This window comes from Heterocephalus glaber, unplaced genomic scaffold (genome assembly GCF_053883595.1).
Source record: "Heterocephalus glaber isolate CG9 unplaced genomic scaffold, H.glaber_assembly_v1.0 deba00001472, whole genome shotgun sequence".
In the NCBI taxonomy this organism is placed as follows: Eukaryota; Metazoa; Chordata; class Mammalia; order Rodentia; family Bathyergidae; genus Heterocephalus; species Heterocephalus glaber.
The window spans coordinates 23,621,686-23,645,759 of NW_028258315.1; the positions used below are offsets into that span (position 1 = coordinate 23,621,686).

Sequence of the window (24,074 nt, forward strand, 5' to 3'; positions counted from 1 at the left end):
CCCTTAGGGCTCTTTTGGAAAGTTTACTGGTTTGTGCCAGAAAAGTCTGGTTAAACACACACATTTGAAGACAGTTTGTGGATGTTAATTTCCATTTATTGCAGAAGGAAAAAGAAAGATATTGAATGTATGGAGGAAATACATTCGAAAGAAATTGCCAATTTTTGAAACAATCAGGAACTTGAGGTCCAAAGCTAGAAATAAGTTAACAAATGTTGATTGAACATCTTTACGAAAGGTTGTTTGAGGCGGTGGGAGGAGCACAGGGTACAGTATTTGTCTAGCATGGGCAAAGCCCTAGGCTCCATTCCCAGCAACACACACACACAAACACACACACAACACCTCTTAAGCTTTCTAAATTTGTCCTCAAAGCTCAGACTCAAGGAAAAATTCAAGCGTTGAATGGTAAAACGAGATAAATACACAGGCAATGAAAACAAAGCACAGTAGGTTTGGGTTTACAAAACAGCGCTTCAGGCAATCTACTGGTTTAGGGTTCACAGTGAGCTGAAAACTCCCGTAAATATTTCACAAAGAAAGTACACACGAGATGGGTTTGTAAACACAGGTAAGAATCGGATAACCTTGAGGAGCCAGGATGCCAACAGCAAGCAGAGTTGGCGGAGTGGGGGTGGGCGAGGCAAGAGGGTGGGAAGGGCCGAGTTAGTAAACGCCCTAAAGCTAACGCCCCTCTCAGAGGCTGAGGATTCCTTTTCCGGAAGTTCAGGTCCGCCGTAGTGTTTAAAACTGGACAGCTACACACGTGGGATTCCCTCTCTGTCCTTCCCTCTTTCTGTCCTTTAAAAGCGGAACGCGATTCAACAGCCAGGGCCATTCCCCGCCGCCGGGCCACACAGGCTCGTACTTAGGGGCCCTGAAGTCGTCCCTAGGGGTGGAGTACAGGGAAGCTGGAGAGAGCCGAACCTGGTAGGATCGGATTTAGCCGCAGGCTCATTTTGGCTCTGGTGAAGGACCCCAAGTACCCTGGGTGCCCGGAGGGTGGGAGGCCCCGCCGCGGTCGGAGTTTGCACCCGGCGGCTGGGATTCCGGCTTGGCACACACGAGTGCCCCCTCACCAGATGGCCAGTGTTTACAGGCTTCGTCTTGCTGCTGCGCGCGCCCGAAACGGAACATTAATAACTCTGATGCGGTGACACCAAATCTCAGGGGGGCTGGAAAATAAACATGCGTTAAAGGGTCCCGGAAAGAACCAGCGTCCAAGGCAGTCAGGTCTGCAGGATCTGGAGCTCCGGGCCCTTCGGGTCGTCCCCGAGGTGGAGACGGGAGTCGGGATCCCCTCCCGGCTCTGCTCCCCGGCGGCCAGCAGATGGCTCCCGGGCGCTCTCCCGGTCCTCTCCAGCGAAGGGTTTCAGCGGCTCCGGCGGCACAGGCTGCACGGAGGGCGCCCGCCGCCGCCCCGCATCGCGCGTCCCCGCGTGCGCCCCTCGCCGGGAACCTGCGCGGCCGGAGTGGGGACCCACGGGTGCCAGGGAGGCCGGGGGCTGGGGTCGGCTCTCGCGAGGTGAGGCGGAGACACTGGAGGAGCAGCTGCCGAGCTGGAGGAGGAGCTGGAGCAGGAGGAGGAGCTGGAGGAGGAGGGGAAGGAGCCGGGGAGGCCCGCGCCCCAGCCTGGCCCGCCTCCCCGCCCTCCCGCGCCTTCCGCCTCCACCTAGGCCGTAGGTGCGGAGCGCAGCGGGTGCAGCCGGCGCGGCGACCGAGGAGCTGCCCGCCCCGCGCTGTCGCCGGGAGCCGGGGGAGGAGACATGTAGCCGCGGTAGCCTCAAACCCACCTAGTCCTCACAACTCTTTTTTTTCTTCCGCGCGGCGGGGGGCGCGGCAACATTGTATCTCCGCTCCCCCTTCTCTGGCCCACTCCTTTACTAGGGGTTCGGGAAGGGCGAGGGCCGTAAATCAGAGTTGGCCCTGTGACACCCCCGCACCGAGGGGCACCATGACCGAGGAGAGCGCCGACGTCCCCAGGGAGCTGCTAGGTGAGACTGACGCCGCGATTCGCGTCCCTGCCCTCCCGCCGCGGGTGCCTGGGTCTCCGCGCCCCCGTCGTAGGAGGGGGCGCCGGGAAGTTCGCGCGCATCTGATGCCCGTAGAACCGAGTAGCGAGAGGGGAGGCGCTGGCCGACGTGAGGCTCCCCCGCGGGGTCCGGGGTGGCGCAGGCAGGAGGCGGGCCGCCTCGGTCCGGGGAGTTTTGAGAGCCGGGGGGAAACCTTCCAGCCCCCGCCGATGCCCCAAACTCCAGAGGGCAGCGGGACAGCCGGCGACGGCACAGGAGGTCGTCCAGGGCCCGCGGCGGGCTCCCCCAGGAGCGCCCCGCGGAGGTGCGTGTCTCGGGGATGCCCTGGGGGCCGGGGCGCCCGGTCCGGGTCGGTGATTGCCTGGCAAGGCGTGGCTTGGTGCAGGAGCTGGGAGCGAAAGGGTTACCTGGCTGACGCAAACTCGGGCCGGGAAACTGGGGGTTAATGATAAAAGCCTTATTTCAGTAATGATTAACCTACAGACCCCTACCGCCCTAGGGAGCCGGTGTGGGTGGGATACCGGTGCAAGGTGACCCATTGTCTCAGGCCCTTGAGGTTTAGCTCCTTGGCAGGGGCGGGGAACTGGTTTTTAAATCTTAGGGTTTAACTTAATTATCTAGAGGGTTAAAATGGCAGAGTTAAAATAGGTTGGGGCAGAGTTCTGAAAACCTAGGTTTAAGCTTGCGTGTGTCAGGTTGTGCTGTGCGTGTGCTTGTGTGCGGTTCTGAGTCCCAGTGACCCATATTCCCGCTGGGCCATTCTTGGCCCGGGCACACCTGCACCTTGGAAAGGTGCCCACGAGCGGAAGATCTGAGCACCCCTTCATCCCTGTGCGTGGAATTTGGCCTTGCGTTGTTTTTGGCGAAAATACGTAGGAATTCGTGTGTGCCCTCTCAGTACCTGGTAACTCTGAAGGTGAAACTTCATTGGAAGAAGCTGTTGCTAGTTTGTATGGAAGTCTCTGCTTTTTTTTTTTTTTTTGAATTAAAAAGGGGGAAAAAGCCTTCAAATAATCTTGAGAGCCCAGAGTGTGGGCCTATTTCTGCATACGGTCATCCTGTTCGTGGCCCCCTTCAGTCCCCTCAACCCTGTGCAGTGCGTCTTTGAGATAAAGCATTAGTCCCAGAAAGTGGCCCATCCTGGTCCGGGGGGCCCAGACCTTTCCGACAGGACGCCCCGGAAAAGGGAATGAAGGCGGAGACTTCAAGGTGGTCTGGCAGATTGGAGAGCTTAAATTTGTGTGTTGTCCTTGAGTGAGAAGTTGAGGCTATTACTGTACTTAAGAGTCAGGTGAAAGGGTGAAGACAGTGGAAGTAAGGTACCTGGTTTCTATTGATGGCTCTCAAAAATAGATAACTGGTGTATTTTAAAAATTCAACTTGACCCATAACTTGAAATGGAATTTTTGGGTTTATCAGGTGTTGCCTATCTTTTCTCCCCAACAAGTGACATGTTTTATGCTATTCCTGTTAGGCCCCCCCTCCCAGGCCTATATTGGTCTGGTTAGGCTGGGAAGGGAACTGAGTGCACCTGTGTTTTTCTCCAAATTCAGGTGTTCACAAGGGTTCTGCTCTGGTCGGTTCAAAATGGTGGCCTTGGGAAGTCTTCAGTATGTATATTCCCTCATTTGAATCTCCCAAGGCATTTCAGCAGTGTCCTGTGTGGGTTTGATTATAAAATAAATGCAGGCTCTTTGTAGAAAAATTTAAATGTTGAGAGTAAGAATTATGTAACCTACGTTACCACTCAGCGATATGACTTAATATTTGGGTGTCTGACTTCCTAATCTCTTTCCTGTATATGAGCACAAATACACTGTTATTTATTTGCTTTTCATTGGTTCTGATCCTTGGGGAGCTCAGCATCACAGGGATTCTGTGTTCAGTGGCCTTAGCAGGAAGGTTGCTTTAGAATTTGGCTCAAACCAGGCCTCTGTTTCCATGGGCACCAGTTGCTTCTCCCCACATTACTCTGATTTTGTTGTTTTGGCATCAAGAGTCACTGTGCTGCTTTTTTTTTTTTGCTTTGTAAGAATAAGCACATCTCTGGCTGGGGATTTAGCTCAATGGTTTCACCACCTGCTGTGCAAATGCAAGGACCCGAGTTCGATCCCCCGGTACCAAAAAAAATAGAAGAAGCACATCTCTTGTCCAAGTAGAATTCTGTCTCATCTCAGGCACACACAATTTTATAAAGAGCTGTGTGCACCCTGTGGTTCCAGAGACCCCCACTTACAAACCAGCAAGGATGGCCTTGTTCCCAGACACAGCTGGCCTTTAGAAGTCCTGTCTGAAGCAGGCTCCAGGAGCACCAAGGTGGTTTAAGAGCCCTGGGCATATTCTCCAGGCCAGCTCAGATTCCTGTTTCCCACAGTCCTCTCTTAGGAGTTGAGGGAGTGGCCGGCGCTTGTTTCCAGGTCTGGTGAAATGGTTGCTGTACTGTGCACTCAGGGTGCTGTGGGCTCCGCGACTTGTGCCCTTGCCCCAAACATTCCACCTGGGGCTGCTCCTGGAACAGGCTGACGAGCTTTCTCATGTTTCCAAGCCTAATGTCTGTGCTGACAGTGTCCTTTCCTCCCTTTCTTCACTCTTACCCAACTCAGTGCCACTCAACTTTCATACTGATGTACATAATCCACAATAAGCAAATTTTGTCACCCTTGATAAACATATAATTAGTTGTTGAATTAGGTGGCATGCTTTAGCAGTCTAAAACATCAACTGAAACGCACATTGCAAGTAGAAGAATTCTGTTTTCCTCCTGCATCTGAATGGATTGTATTCTATGCTCCACTTTGGAATGCAGTAGTCTGTTTCCTGCACCTTCAGTTTTCAGTTCAGGGCTTTCTCCCTGAAACCTCATGTGCTCCCTGACCCATGATCCCGTGTCCTGTGACAGATTCATTTAGTGGCATGGCCACCCCCATGGCCTCTGCTAGGTTGTCAACTCCGGGAAGAGCAGGGACCATCTCTGTCCAGCATGCAGTAGAGAGCCTGGTGCTTAGGAGGTGCCTCTGTGCATGTGGATTTGTTGAACACATAGATACACTAAAATGATTGTAATAGAGAGCACAGAGCTACTGGGACTTAGAAGAAGGAGCTGTATTCCTTTTTGTTGTTGTTGGTACTGGGAATCGAACTCAGGACCTTGTACTTGCCAGGCAGGCATGGCACTGCTGAGCCCCAGCCCAGGAGCTGTATTCTTGAAGGATAAGTCAAGTAATAAGGACAATAGGGCAAAGGCATGCCAGAAAAGAGAGTAATACATACAAAATTTGGGGGTATGAAAGATGGAGATGTTAGGGATTACTGGATCTATCTGCACTTTATGCTAAAAAATGTGAGACTTCGAATGGCATACAATGACCAAGGCTGAGGCCAGGAGTGGCCTGAGAGACTTGGGAGTTTAAGCACCACTGTGGTTTGAAGGTACCATGGCCTTAGCCCCGTTGAGAGCTTTTGAGGTCCCTCCAGTGGAGATGCATGCCCAGAGGCCAGGAACAGTTTTTAGGGTGGATTTTGGGGCACTTGATGACTGACTTGCTGCTTGAGAGAGAGGAGTTGGAGATGTGCAGTTTGTAGCGGCCCCGGTGGCAGGAGGTTGTGGGATGTGTGGAGACTGGTGTGCTTGCTTGTGGGAGTCAAAGAGACTTCACTGCCGTCACCCATATTTTCTTACATCTTTCTTCTCCTGATTCCTACTTTACCTTTGCCTTGACCACCCTTTGGCATGCTGTGCTGTGATGATTTTGGAAGGGCAGAAGCCTAGGAGTGCCTTTTTCTGGCTAAGTCATTTGGTCCAGCTCTTTTTTTTTTGTACCAGGGATTGAACTCAGGACCTTGCACTTTCGAGGCAGGCAGTGCCACCACTGAGCCAAATCCCTGGCCCTAAGTAGGATTTAAAAAAAAAAATTATTTATTTATTTTTGGTCCAGTTCTTGTTCTTTTCCACGTTCCCTAAACTTCATGACAAGTCACTTGTAGGAAATGATATTTGTGTGGCATTGTGGTGAACCAGAAGTAACTAAGGGAATTGATGGATTCCTATTGTGCTTATGGCTTGCATGCAATGTAGTGTTTCATCACACTGCCCAACATTGGTTTTTGACCTTGTGTGCACCTGCTGTTTCCCCGGCAAGATTCTGTGGTGCCTTGCACAGGCTGGTGTTGTGTCAGATGTTTTTCTGTAAGACACAAAGTAGTTGTTGATTAAATTCCCCATGGCTGAGAACTATCAGTTTGTTAATATAAGCGAATAAAAGAAAGACTAAAAACAATGAGATAAACTTCCCTTAATCAAGGAGAACTTCTCCTTAATGCTTTTTATCTTGTTAATCAAAACATAATGAAACTCTTTCCTTCTTTCAGAAAGCATAAAGGATGTTATTGGCAGGAAGGTAAAGATTGCAGTGAAGAAGAAAGTAAAGTTGGAAGTTAAGGGAGACAAAGTTGAAAACAAAGTGCTGGTAAGTGTTGCTTATTTTTATTAAAATATTTGGAGTGAAAGTGTCTTTTTCTCCGTTGTTTTAACTGTGATTTCCATGCAGCATTAGTTCTCCAGTTTCTGTTGTTGCTGTTGTTTTTGAGACAAGATCTCCTTTGTAGCCCAGGCTGACCTTAAACTCCCACCAAACCTCCTGCCTCAGGTGGGATTACAGGTATGTGCCCCAACGCCTGGCTTATTTGTGGTGTTTTGCACCAAAAGTCCTGGTGATCATTTTATTTTTCCTTATGTGGAATCTTTCTTTGTTGAAAGTTAAAACTGGGATCATTTAAATTTAAAAAATCAAATTTTTCCAATTGTACTTCTATAAGTCCATACAGACAGGTGTATTCAGATAAGCACTCTCTTTTTTCTTTTTGTTGTTTGTTGGTTTGTTTGTTTTTGTATTGAGGCTTGAAGCCAGAAGAGTTCTATCAGGGACCTACAGTCTCCAGATTTTTTTTATTTTGAGACAGTCTCTATAAGTTGCCCAGGATAGCTTCAAATTTGAAATCCTCCTGCTTCAGCCTCCACCTAGCTGAGATTACAGGAATGTGTCACAATGCCTGCTCAGATAACCTCTTAGAGACTGTTTTCATGCTGTTTGAAGTTGGATGTTAAACAGATTTTATTTATTTGTGTCCTCTCTAGATTTATTAGTCATATCTTGCACCATGATCAAAATCTTTGCTGTTATCTGAGTAATTATTTCTGATTTCATTTTTCCCAGATCCTCTTTTGTTGCCAGTTCAGAGAGTCCAGGTGGTTGAGTATCAGATTGTTCCATCTTGTTTCCCCTTGGGGTTGCTGTAGGTGTTCCAGAAGTCTGTTTTTGAGACTTGTTTATGTGTCTTCTCATTTCCATGGGTGGGTGCTTCTGGCTCCCATGCGGCTCACCTTCTCTGCCCTAGGAGCTTGGGATGGCGGTGGGGGAGCTTCCTTCCGGGTACTGGGACTGGCTGAGCTTCTCTGCCCTAGGAGCCTGGGATGGAGGCGGGGAGCTTCCTTCTGGGTGCTGGGACCGGCTCACCTTCTCTGCCCTAGGAGCCTGGGATGGAGGCAGGGAGCTTCCTTCTGGGTGTTGGAACCAGCACACCTTCTCTGCCCTAGGAGCCTGGGATGGCCCAGATTTTATTTATTGTCTTTGATTTTGTGGCTGATTATGTGACTTTTTTTTTTTTTGATGGTATCAGGGATCGAACTCAGGACCTTATGCTTGCAAGGCAGGTGCGGTGCCACTGAGCTAAATCCTTGGCCCTATGTGTGACTTTATTAACAAGATCTTGTGGAGGAGCTTGAAGAATTTATACCATATTGGGTTGTTTAATTAAATTTCTCAGATGTTCAAGTCCATCTAAGGGGAATATGAACAAAGCATTTGTCACCTTTGAGTTTTGATGTTTCAGAGGAAATGCCTGCTGGAGGAAGTGTGTGCTGGTGTTGACACTGGACTTGGGGTTCCCTCCAGCCTTTGAGATGAATTGCTGGGGGCAGTGTTAAGGGATTATACCCTTCGAGGGCACAGGGTCCTAGGCTGGGGAATCCTCATTGTCTGGTTGCTTGTTTGCTTTGGTACTGGGGATTGAACTCAGGGCCTTGCCCATGCCAGGCAAGAGCTGTATTACTGCTGGGTGCAGAGGTCCGTGGCTATAATCCCAGCTCTCTGGGAGACTGAGGCAGGAGGATTGCAGGTTCGAGCCCAGCCCAGGCAAGTAGCAAGACCTTGTCTTGAATGAATGAATAGGACTGGGGGTGTAGCTCAGTGCAAAGACTCTCGGCTCAATCCTCAGTACCTCAGAACAAACAAAAACTCTACTGAGCTACACCATTAGCCATAAAGTGCATTTTTATTTATGTAGTAGCTGTATAAGATAGACCCATTTCTATATAACTTAAATATCAAGCTCTGTTTGCTGCATCAGTCTACCAAGTGGCATTTGTTATTATTTGGAATGGATACTATTCATTACACTAACACTAGACAGAGGCCATGACTAAAATTTCTAATTATAAAATTTCAAAGACAGACTTGTGCTCAATATAATAAAAGTAGAACCATTTAAAGAGTTATTAAAGACTTTTTTGGGGGAGAGGGTTCATTATAGCATCAGCTGGAGCTGATTAAAGTTGTAAGCAAATTGAAAATGTATTTTAATTTAAGCATTTATCTTCCCAACCTGGAGTCTCAACAGCTTCTAGAAGCTTGGCCTACACTCCTGATGGCTATTATTTGCTTGCATGGGCAGGACTTACTGTTAGCAATACTCCAGGTCTGGCTTTCTCTGACAGACTTCAAGTGTGAGCAAGGAGAGCTGAGTCATAACTTCTACATTGCCAGTTTTCAAGTTTGGAGAAAATTAATTCACCAGTTGCTTGTCAACACTGATGGGTTGTAAATGAGAAGGCTTACACTTGGTTACATTTTACTTCAGATCCTTTCCGCCAGGGCCACCCTGGGCTTCTTTCCATCATGTAAAGGCATAAATGTTGTTCTATGTTACTTGGTTCCTTTTTATGCGTTGAGAACTCATACTGTTTCCAGTTTGTCTTTTGCAAAGGATTTATCTTCATCTTCTCATGGTCTTAATAGCTGGTAATTTGCACACTGACCTGGTGCTGAACACCTTGCTGAGCACATGTTCATGCACAACCTTCCTTCCTCAGTTCCTACAGCAGACTTTTGACGTCTCCATTGTACAGATGGGGAAACTGAGATTTGAAGAGGCTAACAAGACTTGCTTTGGGTTAGCCAGGCAGTTACTGAAGGTGCCCACACCTTCCACACTCAGAGCCTGTCTGTTTTGCCACAATGCTGAAAGTAATAGAAAACATCATTTGCTGCATTGTTTAGTGGTCGCCAACTTCACTGACAAGGGAGCTTGTCCTCTAGGATCTGTTCTTGTCTTTGATTTGCCTGATTTTTTTTTTTTTTTGGTACCGGGGATCGAACTCTGGTCCTTGCGCTTGCTCAGCAGGCGGCGAAACCACTTTGCTAAATCCCCGGCCCTGATTGGCCTGATTTTTACATTAGTTTTCCATATTTATGGTGACCCTACAGGCTGCCAGGTGCATGGTGTGGACAGGTGGGCACTGTCTTTGACTTCCTGGGGTTCCTGGGAGGCAAACATGGCACAAGGCAGTGGTTGGAGGTGCTCTGGATGGGACTGCAGGAGTGTGGAAGAGGTCCCTTACCTCAGGCCTGCAGGGTTGCAGGGTGGGGAGGCTTCCAGAAGCTACCTAAGCTGACACTCCCTGGAGGAAGAGGAGAAGGTAGCTGAGCAAGAGTAGAGGCCTTTTGGCACAGAGGGAACAGAGGGGACAGGTTAGGCCAAACCCAGAGCCATCTTAGCTCAGTAGAGACTTGACTCCACTCCTTCCCTCCCCTTCATTCTTTTCCTTTCTCTCTTTTTCTTTTTTTGGTACTGGGGATCGAACTCAGGACCTTGCACTTACCAGGCAGGCACAGTGCCACTGAACCACATCCCCAGCCCTTCATGTCTTTCTTTTTTAAGGTACCAGAGATTGAACTCAGGGCGTTTAGCATTGAGCTACATCCCTAGTCTTTTAAAATTTTTTCTTTTGAGACAGGATCTTGCTACATTGGTGAGTTGCCTGGGCTGAGCTAGAACTTGGGATCCTCTTTCCTCTGCCTCCCAAGTAGATGACATTATAGGTATGCACCACCATGCCCAGCTTCCACCTGTGTCTGCTGACCTTCACATGTACTTTCTTCTGCCTTCTGTAAGCAGAGGGCTCCGAGTTCGGAGCCTTCCCTGGTTCTGCCGGTAGCTGATCCCTTCCTTTGTCTAGGGAAAGCAGAATCTGTTTATTTACCTTGCTTTGGAGATTAGGTGGGATTTATTTCAATACCGGCCAGCACAATTCCCGGCACTGGGTTAACACCTAATTAATGGGAACACTGGAGGCACCAGGAGCCACACTCTGTTTTCTCAGGTACAGGAGATGTTGGCTCCTCAAAGCCTGACTGTCTGCAGCCTCTGCTCGTGGGCTGGGATCAGTTTACTGCAAGGTCAGAAAGGCTGATTCATGGTTTCTGATGCCTTATTAGTAGGACAGAGGACAGCAGACTAGTCCTAAATTCCCAAGGTAAGCTCTGGTCAAATGAAATCCGAAATGCCAGGGTGTCTTTAGGGAGTATCTCTCCTGTGCTCAGATAAATTTGTCAATCAGGGCCTGAATGATAAATCAGTTTCTTTGTGGCTTTTCAGAGACATGAAGATACCTCTGTGCATTGTAAAGTTTTAAGAATCAAGAAGGCTGCTTATAGGGGCTGGGGATTTAGCTTAGTGATTCTGCCGCTTGCCTCGAAAGCACAAGGACCTGAGTTCGATCCCTGGTACCAAAAAAAAAAGAAGGCTGCTTATTCCAGAATTTGGCCAGAGAACCTAATGACAGGGTGGGAAATTGAGGTGCAACAGGCCAGAGCTGGTACTTTTTGTTGAGATTTAAAGACAGCAAGTTAGCATAGGCCATCTGTGGTATAGAGGGACAGTGCTTTAGCCTGTGGGTTGTTTTTCTTTAATCTAAGTGGGGAGCAGGTCCACTGTGGCCAGGCTGGTCTGACAAGCCATCTGTACTGTGATACCTTCCTCTGTTATCTTTAGGGGAATGTTATTAGAAAGTGACCCTATTTTTCTTAGACTCCTATTCACATCTCACATTTGCTAATTGAATCTTTACCAATTTTTGCAATACTTGAACTTTTATTTTATTTTATTTTTTTAGAGATGGAGTCTTGCTGTGTTACCCAGGCTGGCCTTGAACTCCAGGGCTCATGGGATTCTCCTGCCTCAGCCTCCCATGTAGCTGGGATTATAGCCATGCACCACTACACTTCTTTTTTCCTTTTTCTTTTTTGTGCTGGGGATCAAACCTGGGGCCCTGTGCAAACACTGTGCCCTGGGCTACATCCCAGCTGTGGATGTCCTTTCTCATCATTAGACTGTCTAGGTAGGGCGAATGGCATGTGAGTGAGTGAGTTTGGTTTGTTTGTCTTTTTTCTTTAAAACTGTTCATTCACTTATTTTGTTTAGAGAATTTAGCCTGGAGTCCCTTTAACACACTTTCTATTGTTTGGCCATTTTTGCTTGTTCCTTTTGAATGTCTTTATTAGGTTTGATTGGAATAAGCGTAAGTTAGCTTTACAAATGTTGGAAAATATGAAGATGTGTCTATGTTTTCTGAGACAGGGTCTCACTTTGTAGTGCAGGCTGGCCTTGAACTCACTGTGTAGCCCAGGCTGGCCTCGAATTTATGGCTCTCCTCCTGCCTCAGCCTCCCCACTGCTGGGATTGCAGGTGTGTGCCACCATGCCTGGCCTGGGGGGTTATTTTAGATGACATGTAACCTTGAAGTATTTTGGTGGCTGTGCTGTCTTTTGTTAACTGGAAATATTAACTCAAGTTCTATTTGTTTAAGTGGAGAGCACTTTAAAAAGAGAATATCTCTCAGATAAAATTTCATAAGCATCTGGCCCACTTAATCAGTCATGGATTATTTTAAATCTCAGATATTCTCTGGTATGAAAGCTGTTCTTTTGCACAGGGCCATGTGCATGTTGTGCAGCTGGTCTATTTAATGTTTTCTCGGCTCTCTGGGCTCTTAATACCTAACTTGATGTAGCCGTATGATTCATGCTATGGTCACTTTTCAGACAAATAAACACCCTGGAAATCATGGTGTACAGTGACATCAGCCTTGGTCAGTGGTTTCCAGACTTTTAGGAAAAAACCCATTGCTAATTTAAAAAAATACAGTTTTCCATGGGATTCATAAAATAGTATCTGAAGAGTATGCTTTGCAAGCTCATAATGAAACACCAAATGCTATAAACTCAGTGATTTCAGTGAGGTTGTTTGGGTGAACAAATTAGAGATACGCAGAAAGGGAGGCTGGGTCCTGTTTTGGTGGCTCCGAGTGGAGAGAATCCCTGTTCTCCAAGGCCCTGCTAACCCATGACTTTAGAACTGGTCTTGCAATCTCAGGATGCTTTCCAAGTAAGCAGCGATGGCAGTTGACGCCTGACTCAGAGCTCTATACAGAAGTAGGTTATGCTGGTAGCTGACCCCGCTGTTGGCATCTTCTGGTGTGTGAACTTCAGTGTAGCACATTCGAGTGTGTGTTGGTGTTTTAATCTAGTACACATAAAATTCACACCAAGTGCTGATGGTAAAATGCCCCCGAAAATCATGGGACCAGGCCCCTTGGTTTGCACCACCCAGTGCAAGGCCCAGTACCTCCTGTCGGGTAATCTGAACAGTTCCCTTTGTGGTACCACAAGGAGTCTCAGCTTTTAAGGATCGCTTACAGTTCAGTGTATAGGTGATTTTCAAAGCACCAGGGTGAAGTTACATGGCTCTCGAAAAGTGAGCTTTAGAAAATAGCAGTGACACTGAAACGATCTTCAGGAGTGGGTATCGGAGAGCAGGCATGGTTGCCAAGGATGCTGGCCAAACTTCTGGCAAACCCAGAATAAAAGGGTCAGTATTTGAGCACTTCTGAATTTCCTTGGAACTCAGAGCTGAAGTCAGCTCTGCCGTATCCAACCAGCTCTGGGTTGGGGCCTGGAGCAGCAGCCTGGGGGAATTTCCAGGAGAACGTCCTGGCTGGCTGGACCGTGTTACCCGAGCTGCCTTTACATTCTGCTCCTCATCTGCAACTGCCCCAGTTTCTTCTGCAGTTAGGATAAGAGTCAAATGACCTTGGGCAAGGAAGCTGTTGAAGGTATACCAACTGGCCTTGGTATAACTTTTCATTGTTTTTAAAAAGATACTGTTTTTCTAGCCTCTGGGATTTAGCCACCCTGGGAGCAGGGCATTTAGGTACAAGGGGTGGGGGAAGAAGAGGGAGTAGATGCGGGCTATGAAAGGGTCTTTGTGGGGATCAGGAGCCAGGAAGTCTAAGCAAAATGTGGAATGAATAGGGAGAAGGCTTTCTTTCTCATGGTTATGAGATAAAAGAGAAAGCAATTGCTGAAAGGATACCCTAACACTTATAGGATTCATTTCATTAGAAACACTGTTAATATCTATTGTTAAAGTACAGTGAACTGCAAGTCTTTTTTTTTTTTTTTTTTTGTGATCCAGGGTTTGGCTGTTTCTCAGGCTGTCTTTGAACTCTTGGGCTCAGGTCATCCTCCTGCCTCAGCCTCCAAGTAGCTGGCACTACAGGCATGCTTCACTGCGCTGGCTGGCAACTAAAATTTGAGGAATAATAAAGATTTTCTTTCCCCTCCCTAATCTTCTTCCTCCTCTTTGAAAAATACTTACCTGCTAACAGAATATGAGAATTTGGATTGGTGTGTATGGCCAAATGGTTTTCTTTCTTTATGTTACTATGCTCTGTTCTTTCTTTTTCCCAATCACTTTCCTGAACTCTTTGAGAAAAGAAGGATGAAGGGGGAGAAAGAAGGATGCTTGGGTGTATATCTGTGTTGGAGAGGGGATTAGCAGCAAGGAAAGTGAAAGAGTCTATTCAGTTTGGTTTTTTTGGTTTTTTTTTGAGACAGGGTCTCACTGTATAGTTCAGGCTGGCCTTGAACTCCCTATGTAGCCCAGGCTGACCTCAAACATGCCTCAGCCTTCCAAATGCTGGGTTATAGGTGTGTGCCACCACATCCGGCTAGCCTACTCACTTTGAGTTCTTTTTCTCACTTTTATTTCTTGGGAGAAGGTTTTTCCTTTTTGAAAATCAATCAGATCAGTCAGTCTCATTCTCTCCTTCCCTTTCTCTCTCATTCTCACTCTCACTCTGTTTTACTAGGTTTTGAACCCAGGGCCTCTCGCACGCTAGGCAATTGCTCCATCACTGATGGAGACCCCCACTCCTTGAAAACATTCTGTTTTGATGAACCTAGGCCAGCAGGCCCCTGATTTCTTTAGATACCTGCAGGTACATGGAAAGTCCCCTTAGAGGTAGGAAGCTGGGTTGTACAGGTGCCCCAGCCTGTATTCAGTGTCTCCGGCCTGTAGCAAGGCTGGAACAAAGTGCTCAGTTCCTGCTAGGGAGATGGACATGCTGTTTCTGCTGATGCCGGGCTTTGGAGTCACCGGAGATACTTGTGGGCATTGGCTGGGGTTAGCGGGTGCGTCCTCCAGATCGGATCATCTTCCCGCAGCGTGGCGCAGCTCATTCTGACCTCGCCCTCCTTGATGCCCACACGAAAGGGTCATGGTGGCTGTCTAACTGGCACCCTCTCCTGGACCCAGTTTCTCCCACAGCATGGCCTGTAGCTGGCTGCCCCTTTTGTTTCGCTGTTTCCAGTGATGAGAAAAGCAAGTCTCAGAAAGCCTGCTCTGGGGCGGGGATTTAGCTCAGTGGTGCTGTGCCTGCCTCTCAAGTGTGAGGTCCTGAGTTGGATGGGGGGTGGGGTGGGCGCCTGCTCTTACTCTGGGCTGCATTCTTAATAATTTCTCCCCATTGGTTTTCTGGGACAGTCTTCAGGAACATCACAGAGCAGTTTTGCTCCCTCTTACCCTAAGGGCAGCTGGAGGACTTGAAGACTGTGTGCTTTTCCTGGGCCTCACAGTCCTCAGCCTAAACAGTCTCACCTGCCAAAGTTTCATTCCTTGGAGGATGTTCTCAGACTTGCCAGGATTCGGATCGCCTTGCTTTGTCAGTGAGGCTTTTAAACTGGAAGGTGTTCAGGGACCACCCTCATTTGGTGAGTGCTCTTAAACTGAACTGAATATAGATTTCCTCAGACTCCTTAGCGGCCCCTGAGATTGTGCCCCTGGGAGGAGTGGGGTGGGGTGGGGGAGAATGGGTGATATCACAAATTGTGTATCCTTCCAGACAGTGCAAGCAGCATTGTCTAGGCACGGTCTCTTGGTGCAAAATGCTAGCTATGTACATGAAAGAGATTTTTTTAACATTTTGGGAGCATCCGTGATATTTGCATTATTAAGAGAAATTTCAAAACATAGGAAAGCAAAAATGTAGCATCACTACTTAATCTTATCAATTCACATATAACCATCAGAATGAAGTATTTCCTGTATTCTATGCTAACCTATGCATAAATTTTTATTTTTTAAGAAATGGACTCATGAAGCCAGGAGTGGTGGCAAATACCTATAATCTCGCTGCTCTGGTAGGCTAAGGCAGGAGTATTACAGTTGATGTCCAGCCAGGGCAAGTTATTGACTTAGTGGCTCCTTTCCCAAAATAAAAAAAATAACAAAATGGCTGGGGATGTAACTCAGTGGGAAGCCCCTTGATTCAGTCCCCAGTACTACTTATTTATTTTTTGTTTGTTTGTTTGTTTTGTGAGACAGGATCTCACTATGTAGTTCAAGCTGGCCTTGGACTCACTGTGTTGCCCAGGCTGGCCTCAAACTCATGGCAATCTTCCTGCCTCAGCTTCCTGAGTGCTGGGATTACAGGTGTGTACCACTGTACCGGGCTTATGATCTACTTTAAAATTTTAATTTTGGGCCTAGGCTTTATGACAAAGGTTTATGTCTATAAGGGTTTGAATTTTTGTGCAGTCCTCCATTGGTCCACTGGTCCACTGTAGATGTGTATTCTAATTTACCTAACCACATTCAATATTATCAGATATTTTAATTGTTTCCAGTGTTTGGCCTTATAAGTATGTAGATGCTCATACTTATTTCTCTTGGGTAGATTCTTGGAAGTGGGATTGCTGCACAATGAGCATTTGAAGGATGAACTATTCACCTGACTGTTATTTAGAAAGTCTCAATAGAGAATAATTCCTCCACCTCATCAATTTTGTCTTAAAAAAAAAACAAACCTTGCTTAGCAGAACAGTTTGTCCTGTGTGCACCAGTCTTTGTGATTCTTAATGGCCTGGGCTCCTTGAATCCTAGTGCTTTCCTGCAATTCTGGGCCAGTTCGGGTCTGCTTGTAGGAGCACAGTGTGTCCAGTGAGGCTGTGTCTGCAGGGATGGAAAGGCCCATGGCTTCTGTGTTTACTTGGTGACTGCAAATGTGGCCCCAGAGTCACAGGTCTTGAGTGCTGCCACCGTTCTGGCAGAATCAGTGGTAGCTTTTTCCTGGGCTGAACCCTCCTGAGGGCACGATTGAGGTCTGTGCTCCTGTCATGGGACTTTCTTGCCTTGGGCCTTTGAATGCTTTGCTAAATGGTAGTGAGCAGATTTGCAAACCATAAGACTCGTGCACTTTTCATTAGACAAAATGTCCTTAACAAGAACCCCATGCTAATGTGCATTCAGGGCCAACCCAAGGTCTTAGAAGACAATTTAGTGTCATTGTGAAGGAAGACACTGCTTTTTCCAAAGGCATCGATCGATCACCTGTATAGCTAATGACAAGTCTAATTTCTGTCTCTCTTTGCACTACTAGGGATTGATTGAATGCAGGGCCTTCACCCAGGGCTACATCCCAAGCCCTTTTACTTTTTTTCTTGTTTTGGAGACAGGGCCTTGCTAAGTTGCCCAGGCTGGGCTTGAGGTTGTGATCCTCCTGCCTCAAGTTCCCAGGTAGCTGGGATTACAGGTGTGAGCCACCATGCCCAGCTCGAGATCGTAAATCTTGTGGTCCTTTCTTACTCCACCAGAATCTGCAGGGTCCTTCCTCTACTGCCACTCATCTTCCTGCTTCCTGACCCCCTTCTCTGTCTCCTTCCTTGGGGAGAGGGGTCCAAGTGACAAGGACCTGTGGTCCTTCCTTTGCTGCTGCTGCTGCTCAAAGAGCCGCTTCCTTTTTAAAGAGCCTTCTAGGGTCCAGTAAGCCTTTTTCATCCTTTCAGAGCTGCCCTTGTATGTGGTTGTGGGTGCCCCGTGCCTGTGATTGCTCTTTCAGGCCTGGCTAGGAAGGCATTCCTCAGGCACCCCAATATTTGCTGCCTCACAGAACAAGCAGAGGACCTCCCCTTTCAAGGACATACTCTTTTTCATCTGAGAGCAGACAAAAGCCAGAGAAGCAGAGATAGGAGCAATGGCAGCACCTTTGCAAGGTGCTTTTTTTTGGTACCGGGGATCGAACTCAGAACCTTGCGCTTGCTAGGCAGGCAAAGGAACCACTGAGCTAAATCCCTGGCTGCAAGGTGCTTTTAAGACAGTCTGCTTTGGCTTCCAGGGGCACAGCAACGCTCTGATTGGATTTGCGCTGAAGAATGGCTAGGAGAAGTCCAGGCTGTTGGGCTGAGGTCTTACCAGTAGACAGTTTTTGTTTTCCCGATCCCATCTGTCCTAAATCAGTTGTCACTAGCCACCAAAAAAAGGTTGGATCCTGTGACATAGGCGTGAGCTGGGGAGAAGCAGCTGTGTTGGGATTTGTGCAGAGTCCTAGACAGCTCGTTTGGCACTTGGAGCACCCAGCTCCTTCTCTCAAATCTCTGTGAAGCTTCTGTTCTTTGGCTGCATTCTCGGGACGGCACGTTCGGAGCCGCTTAGGGAAACATTTTGTACAGCTTTGTTTGCTGAATCGCAGGCACTGCCTGTTCTGATGATAATCAAAACTAGGGCCCGGTGACCCAGTCTCAGGCTTAGCACATGCGTGGCCCGGTTTCCATTTAAATCACTTAGGTGCCTCGTTCCTTAGCAGAGCTTTTACCTCCCCAAATTCATTATTTGTGAGTTAATTGCGAAGTTCTGAAAACTATTTCCTTTTTCACAGTTTATCTGGGGCAGGGGGACTTTTGGAGTTTAATAGCCCATTAATCCCCTTATTATTTTGTTCTCTCCAGTCTGTTGGTTACCTGTGTCTGTCTCTCTGTCTCTGTGTCTGTCTGTCTGTCTCTCTCTCTGTGTCTCTCTCCCCTTCTCTCATATACTGGACATTCAACCCAGGTCCTCACACATACTGGTTGGTTGATGTACCACTGAATCATAACCCCAGCCCCCCGCCCAAACCCTGGATCCAGGAAGATGGTCCAGTGTTTGCTGTCCAGCATTGCTTATTAGTGCGGGCATCTGAAGGAAAGGAGAGGCCATTAGCACCTTGACACTTGGCATTTCTGAAGTGGCATCCCTTTTTTTTTGGCACCAGGGATCGAACTTGGGACCTTGTGCTTGCAAGGCAGGTGCGGGAACCACTGAGCTAAATCCCCGGCCCCTGTGGCATCCCATTTGTGTGTGACTGCTGCAGAGATTTAATGAAAGAGCCATCTGTCTCTCCATCTGACATCTGCAGGTCACTCTCGGAGCTGAGCAGCAATCCTCTGTGTGCAGGTGGGTTTCGCACCCTGGCGCCTTGGCCAGCTGTGTTTCTGGGAAGAGCAGTCTTGGCTCAGGACCATCTCCTGGTTTGTCCTGTGGACTCTGGGGTGGCCATGCTTGTGTTGACTATCACCCAAGGAAGTTCCTGGACAGAAACAAGCAAGGACCTTGGGTGTGACGGGGCAGATAGAACCCACAGGGTTGTTAGGACTAACGAGGCAGGCAAGGAACAGAGAGCTGCACTCGCTGTCCTGTGGTCATCAGAGCAGGCTCCACATCTTCGTATCCCAGAGAACAATGCTTGGAGTCTGATTGTGCCTAGGTTCATGAACAATGGCTTCTCAGACATTTTGTATCTCCCTTTTCTTTAGAGACTTTCTCTGTGTGGTTGGATCAGTCTGTCTGGGTTTGAATCCTGAAGCTGCTATTTGCTATCATTTAACCTTGGAGAAGTTATTTGACTTCTCTGTGCCTTACTTTTCTCATTTGTAAAATGGGAAAAACAGCAGAACCTACATCATAGATTTTTTTTTTTTGAAAGTTAAGAGATATTGCATACGACATCTCTTAAAATCATGTCTGGCACATAGTTATCAGTAAGTTTAGCTATTGTCATGATCTTAGCTGTTCATGCACAGATCGTACCAAAGGCTTTGATAATAAGAATCTTTTTTATAGTCAGTCACAGATTGCTCAGGTGGGTTTTATATAAATATTTCAAAACAAATACCTCAAATTTGCATCTCTGCCTGGCCTTGCACGAGATACTGGCTGTGACTCATTCTCTGGATAGAGATGTATGAAACCAGCACAGGCACTCTGAAAATTGGTTTAGGATGTTTCCACCCTTGCAAGGAGGATGCATTGCTTTTGTGAAATCTTTCTTTATGAAAGGGCTCAAACAGCTCATAGAGAAATGTGTTGCTGAAGACTGCATTGTGGGGCTGGGGATTTAGCTCAGTGGCACCGTACCTGCCTTGCAAGTGCAAGATCCTGAGTTCCATCCCTGGTACCAAAAAAAAAAGCATTGTGAATTTCCCATACCTTTTTTCATTACAAATCTGAGTTTATCCAGAAATATACCAAAGCCCCTCTTCATATCCAAGTTACTTAGATTAATAAAAAATCAGTCGTTGACAGGTGTCTGTTCCTTTGGAGTTTTGTTGGCTCTTTGGGGGCCCAGTCAGATCCCCTCCTCTTGGATGTCAGCTGTGACTGCCTGGCTCTACAGGGGCCAGGCACTGTATGGGTTCAAGGGCTTCATTTCTGCATCTCCACACTAGGCAGCACCCTGGGCGTACTGCATTCTTCATCTCCAGATGCACTGGGTTCTCCCTTGCTAACTGGCCTCAGGATGTCTCTCGGGCAATGTGCTGACCATCTGAGCCCAGTGGTTCTCTGTGGTGGGCCTGTGAGTGCATACAGGATGTTTAGGAGCATCCCTGGCTTCTGCCCACTGGATGCCAGCACCATCCCCACCCTCCCTGCAGTTGGGACAGTTGAAAACGTCTCCCCGTGTTGGCCAGTGTCCTCTGTGTGGTGGAACTGACCCTGGCTGTTACAGATCAGATGTGTCATGCTTAGCTTCTGGAGTTATATTTATGTCTGATTATTTACAGTTCTGTATAGGCATGCTTGATTCACCTAAAAAAAAATCTAATGCCTTGGGGGCTGGGGATTTAGCTCAGTGGTTCTGCCACCTGCCTTGCAAGTGCAAGGTCCTGAGTTCGATCCCTGGTACCAAAAAAAAAAAAAAAAATCTAACGCCTTTAAAAATGCTTATTTTGGGCCGGGGATTTAGCTCAGTAGCACCGTGCCTGCCTCGAGAGTGCAAGGTCCTGAGTTTGATCCCTGGTACCAAAAAAAAAAATAAAACAAAACTTATTTCTGAAGTAGTTAAATAACTTATATTTCTGTATTGCAAAAGTAACAAATTGGACCACACAGATATTTATACATGTGTGTTTTAAATTTTTATTTTGTTTATTTATATTTTGGAGATAGGATCTGTCTCACTGCATTGTCCCCCCTACCCCCCATGTAGTTTAGACTGGTCTAGAACTCACTGTGTAGCCCAGGCTGGCCTCCAACTTGCAAAAATCCTCCTGCCTCAGCCTCCCAAGTACTGGGATTCTAGGTATGTGCCATCAAGCCTGGCAGTTTGTATTGTTGCAAGATACTCAGGAGGAGCAAGATACTCAGGTGTGGTGGTGCATGCCTATAATTCCAGCCTTCTAGGAGGTGGAGGCAGGCGAATCACAAGTTCAAGCCCAGGCTGGGCAACATAGCAACTTAACATGACCCTGTCTCAAAATAAAAAAATAAGAAAGGGTCGGGGATGTAGGTCAATGTGAAGGCCCTATGTTCTCTTCAGTACCTCAAAAAAAAGGTAAGCCTAAGAGCTCAGACCAGTGTTTCTCCTTACTTCATCCTGAGGACATCAGGCTAGCATCCCTTAGGAATGTGTTGGAAATGCAAGTTCATAGGGGTCCCACGCAGACCTGCTGAATTAGAAGCTCTGGGGTCCAGCAGTCTGTTTTGATAGGCCTTGTGGGTAATTTGGAGGCACACTGAAGTTTGAGAAGGACTGGGTTCCTTAGTGAGCTCCACTTAGAGACCCAAAGAATAAGGTACCACATGTAGAACCTTGACATCTGCTTAGGAAGACGGCTTTCACTAGACAGGGCATGCCAGGTATCTTCTGGGCTCTGTGGCCCCTTCCAAGAGCCTGTCACGTCCACAGTTTCCTGCCAAGGGCTGCCTTGGGTCAGTGTCTTCGAGCCTGGTACATGAAATCTCATACCTTGGCGATAGTTCCTTGAACCAGGGGTGGTCGTAGGTTCTGTAGACTGACCAGCAGCCAGCGCCTCAAGCTCTGCCCTACAGGGCACATCTGTGTTGGAGAGAGGCCCTTCCTATTGGGAATTTCAGCTGCAGAGAGACCAGAATCATGAAGAAAACAGAACTCTGTGAAAGCCCTTGCATAAGCAGGAGTCATGAGCAGGCACTGGGTGCTGCTTTGGAAAGAGAAACTGCTCAAGATGAATTGAGTTAAATGACTTCAGCTAATATATCCATGAACAGTATTTTTCAGTTTTCTCCCAGGCCCAGTAGGCAACTGCTGCTGGGCTCCTGTCTTGCTTGCTTCTCTAGGGAGGCTTGTATCTGGACCATCATTAGTGGAGGTGGCCCAGGGAAGAGAAGACAAAGTGCTTTCTGCAGACAGGTGTCACGGCATGCTCCTTAAAGCAGTGACTCTTAGCCCAGCTGTGCCTTGGAATCCCCTGAGTAGCTCCAGGGGATTTAGAAACTCTCTAGGGGTGGAGGTGTCTCCTGGTGGTCCAGTGCTTGCTTGTCTGGCTGGCTGTGAGTTCCATCCCTAGCACCACAAGCAAACCAAAGCCCTCTACCCCTGTGCTATATATATAGTGAAGTCTGCCTTCCTGGGAATCGTGGGAGATAGAAGCTATTCATTTCAGCTTATTGAAATGTTGACTTTCCCTAGGGCATATTTCAGGAAACTCAGACTCTACTTCACTCACTTAGATCGGAGCACAGAGGCCAACGCACTATATTTCTTCCAGATCTGTTGCTTTTGTCTTTTTAAAAAATTCTTTGTGTAGTGCTAGGGATTGAACCCAGGGCTTTGCGTGGGCTAGGCAAGTGCTCTACTGATGATCTCTACACCCCAGCCCTTTGAATCACATTTTCTCATAATATTTCCTGTTAAGGCTTCTCAGTACCACCCACCTATTAAGGGAAGTGCTAAAAGTTAATGCACTAAAAAAAAAGAAAGAAAAGAACTCATTGCAAATAAAGGAGTAGTACAGTGATGAAATCAACCTTGTGACTCATTGTCTAAAAATTCAGTAAGCTGAAATTTGTTTCTGGTTTGAATTACTACCATTAATGCTATCTTTTTGTTCACTTTCTTCCATATCTCTTTAGTCACCTCTTCCTCTCTTTCTTTCCAGTTAAAAGCAGGAGAACATGCAAATACAGGTACTTTTATGCAATAAATCCACTGGATTCTTTCCCACACATCAACCCAGAGGGGAATATGAGGAAATGCAGATGGATGGTGCCATTATGGTGATAGGTTCTGGGAACGGGCACCAGTGTTTTCCAGTTCAGCTTGAAGGATTTGGGCTCAGAGTTCTATCTGCAGCACAGTGAAGATTCTTTTATTCCCAAACCAGTATCCTTGAGATTGTAAACTGCTCAGGATCCCTGGACAGTTCCTTGACTGTATCTTTGTATCAAGTGCCTCTACCCTTCAGAGTGATCGTTTCTTGGCATACAGAGACTATTTGTCCAGTAGATGACTCAGGCCTGGAGTACAAAGTTCAGGCTCAAACTGGTTTTCTCAGGGGATTGGTAAGTCTCTTTATTGTACTCAGCAGCCTTATCTGATGATGTAGCCCATATTTAGCTTCATGCAGGATGCAGGGATCAATAACAGTGATGGAGTGGGGGAGGGGAATGACCAGCTGCAGACAGCTGCCTATCAGCAGCACTTGAGCTTTGGTTAGAATTCGGAGTGCAGTTAGGCCAGCCGTTAAGTGCTCTCCTATTACTCAGCTTCCCATTATTCCCAGCTAATCATCTAGGAGATGACGGATGCTCAAGGGGAAAGCTTGTCATGTCCCCTCTTGTGGTCCTGTACAGTGTGTGTGTCACCATTTCAGGCTGTGAATCAGTGCAGATGAACTGCTTCTCTTGTCATCTCAAAGAGAGTGACCTATTTCCTGTTTGTGATCTGCTTCCTGTTTCCTGTTTCCTGATGTCATGCATGTATGTGGAAAGGGGATCAGATTGAGCTTCACCTTTTGCCTGGTGACAGGATTCTTCATGTGGAAGGAAGGTCTATTTTTTTCCCCTCGCCGTTGTGAGGGCTGTTATACCGATTAAATTAAGATTCTTTTTCTTAGGTTTTCAGAGATGACACTTCATTTCTTTTGTGATAAAATAATAATGTGTGATTTTATTTTATATTATTTTTTAAGTTTTTGAGTCAGGGTCTCACTATGCAGTTCAGGCTGGCATTCAACTCACTGTGTAGCCGAGCTGGCCTCAAACTCATGGTAATCCTCCTGCCTCAGCCTTCTGAATGCTGGGATTCAAGCATGTGCCACCTCACCTGGTTTATCCTATTTTTTTTTGTTTGGTACTGGGGATCAGACTGAGGACCTTGTACTTTTGATGCAGGCACAGTCGCCACTGAGCTAAGTCCCCAGTCCCTATTCTGTTATTTTTAACAAGTAAATGTCACCTCCAGTTTTGTCTAGTTGTTGGAAAAACCAAGAAAGCCTCTGATTTCCTAGTGTATGAACCAAAAACCTGTGTAGCTCTGAATCAGCCTTCTCTGAATTGGGCAGAGCCTGGTCCCAA

General features: G+C 47.2%; 1 protein-coding gene across 12 annotated transcripts in view; it reads left to right on the forward strand.

Moving 5' to 3' along the window:
- Positions 1-655: 655 nt before the first annotated feature.
- Positions 656-24,074, forward strand: part of Carmil1 (capping protein regulator and myosin 1 linker 1) — a 305,246-nt gene continuing 281,827 nt past the window's right edge. For 8 of the 12 annotated variants that reach the window (XR_015439361.1, XR_015439362.1, XR_015439363.1 and 5 more), the window contains exons 1-2: positions 657-1,994; positions 6,402-6,499. Coding sequence is in view for 9 of the 12 variants with exons in the window: in XM_087181832.1 (XP_087037958.1) it covers positions 1,331-1,994; positions 6,402-6,499 (762 nt within the window). In the remaining 3 variants the exon portion in view is untranslated. Of the gene's footprint in view, positions 1,995-6,401; positions 6,500-24,074 lie in introns of all 12 variants that reach the window. The other 4 variants (XM_087181831.1, XM_004847586.4, XM_087181828.1 and 1 more) reach the window with 3 other exon arrangements.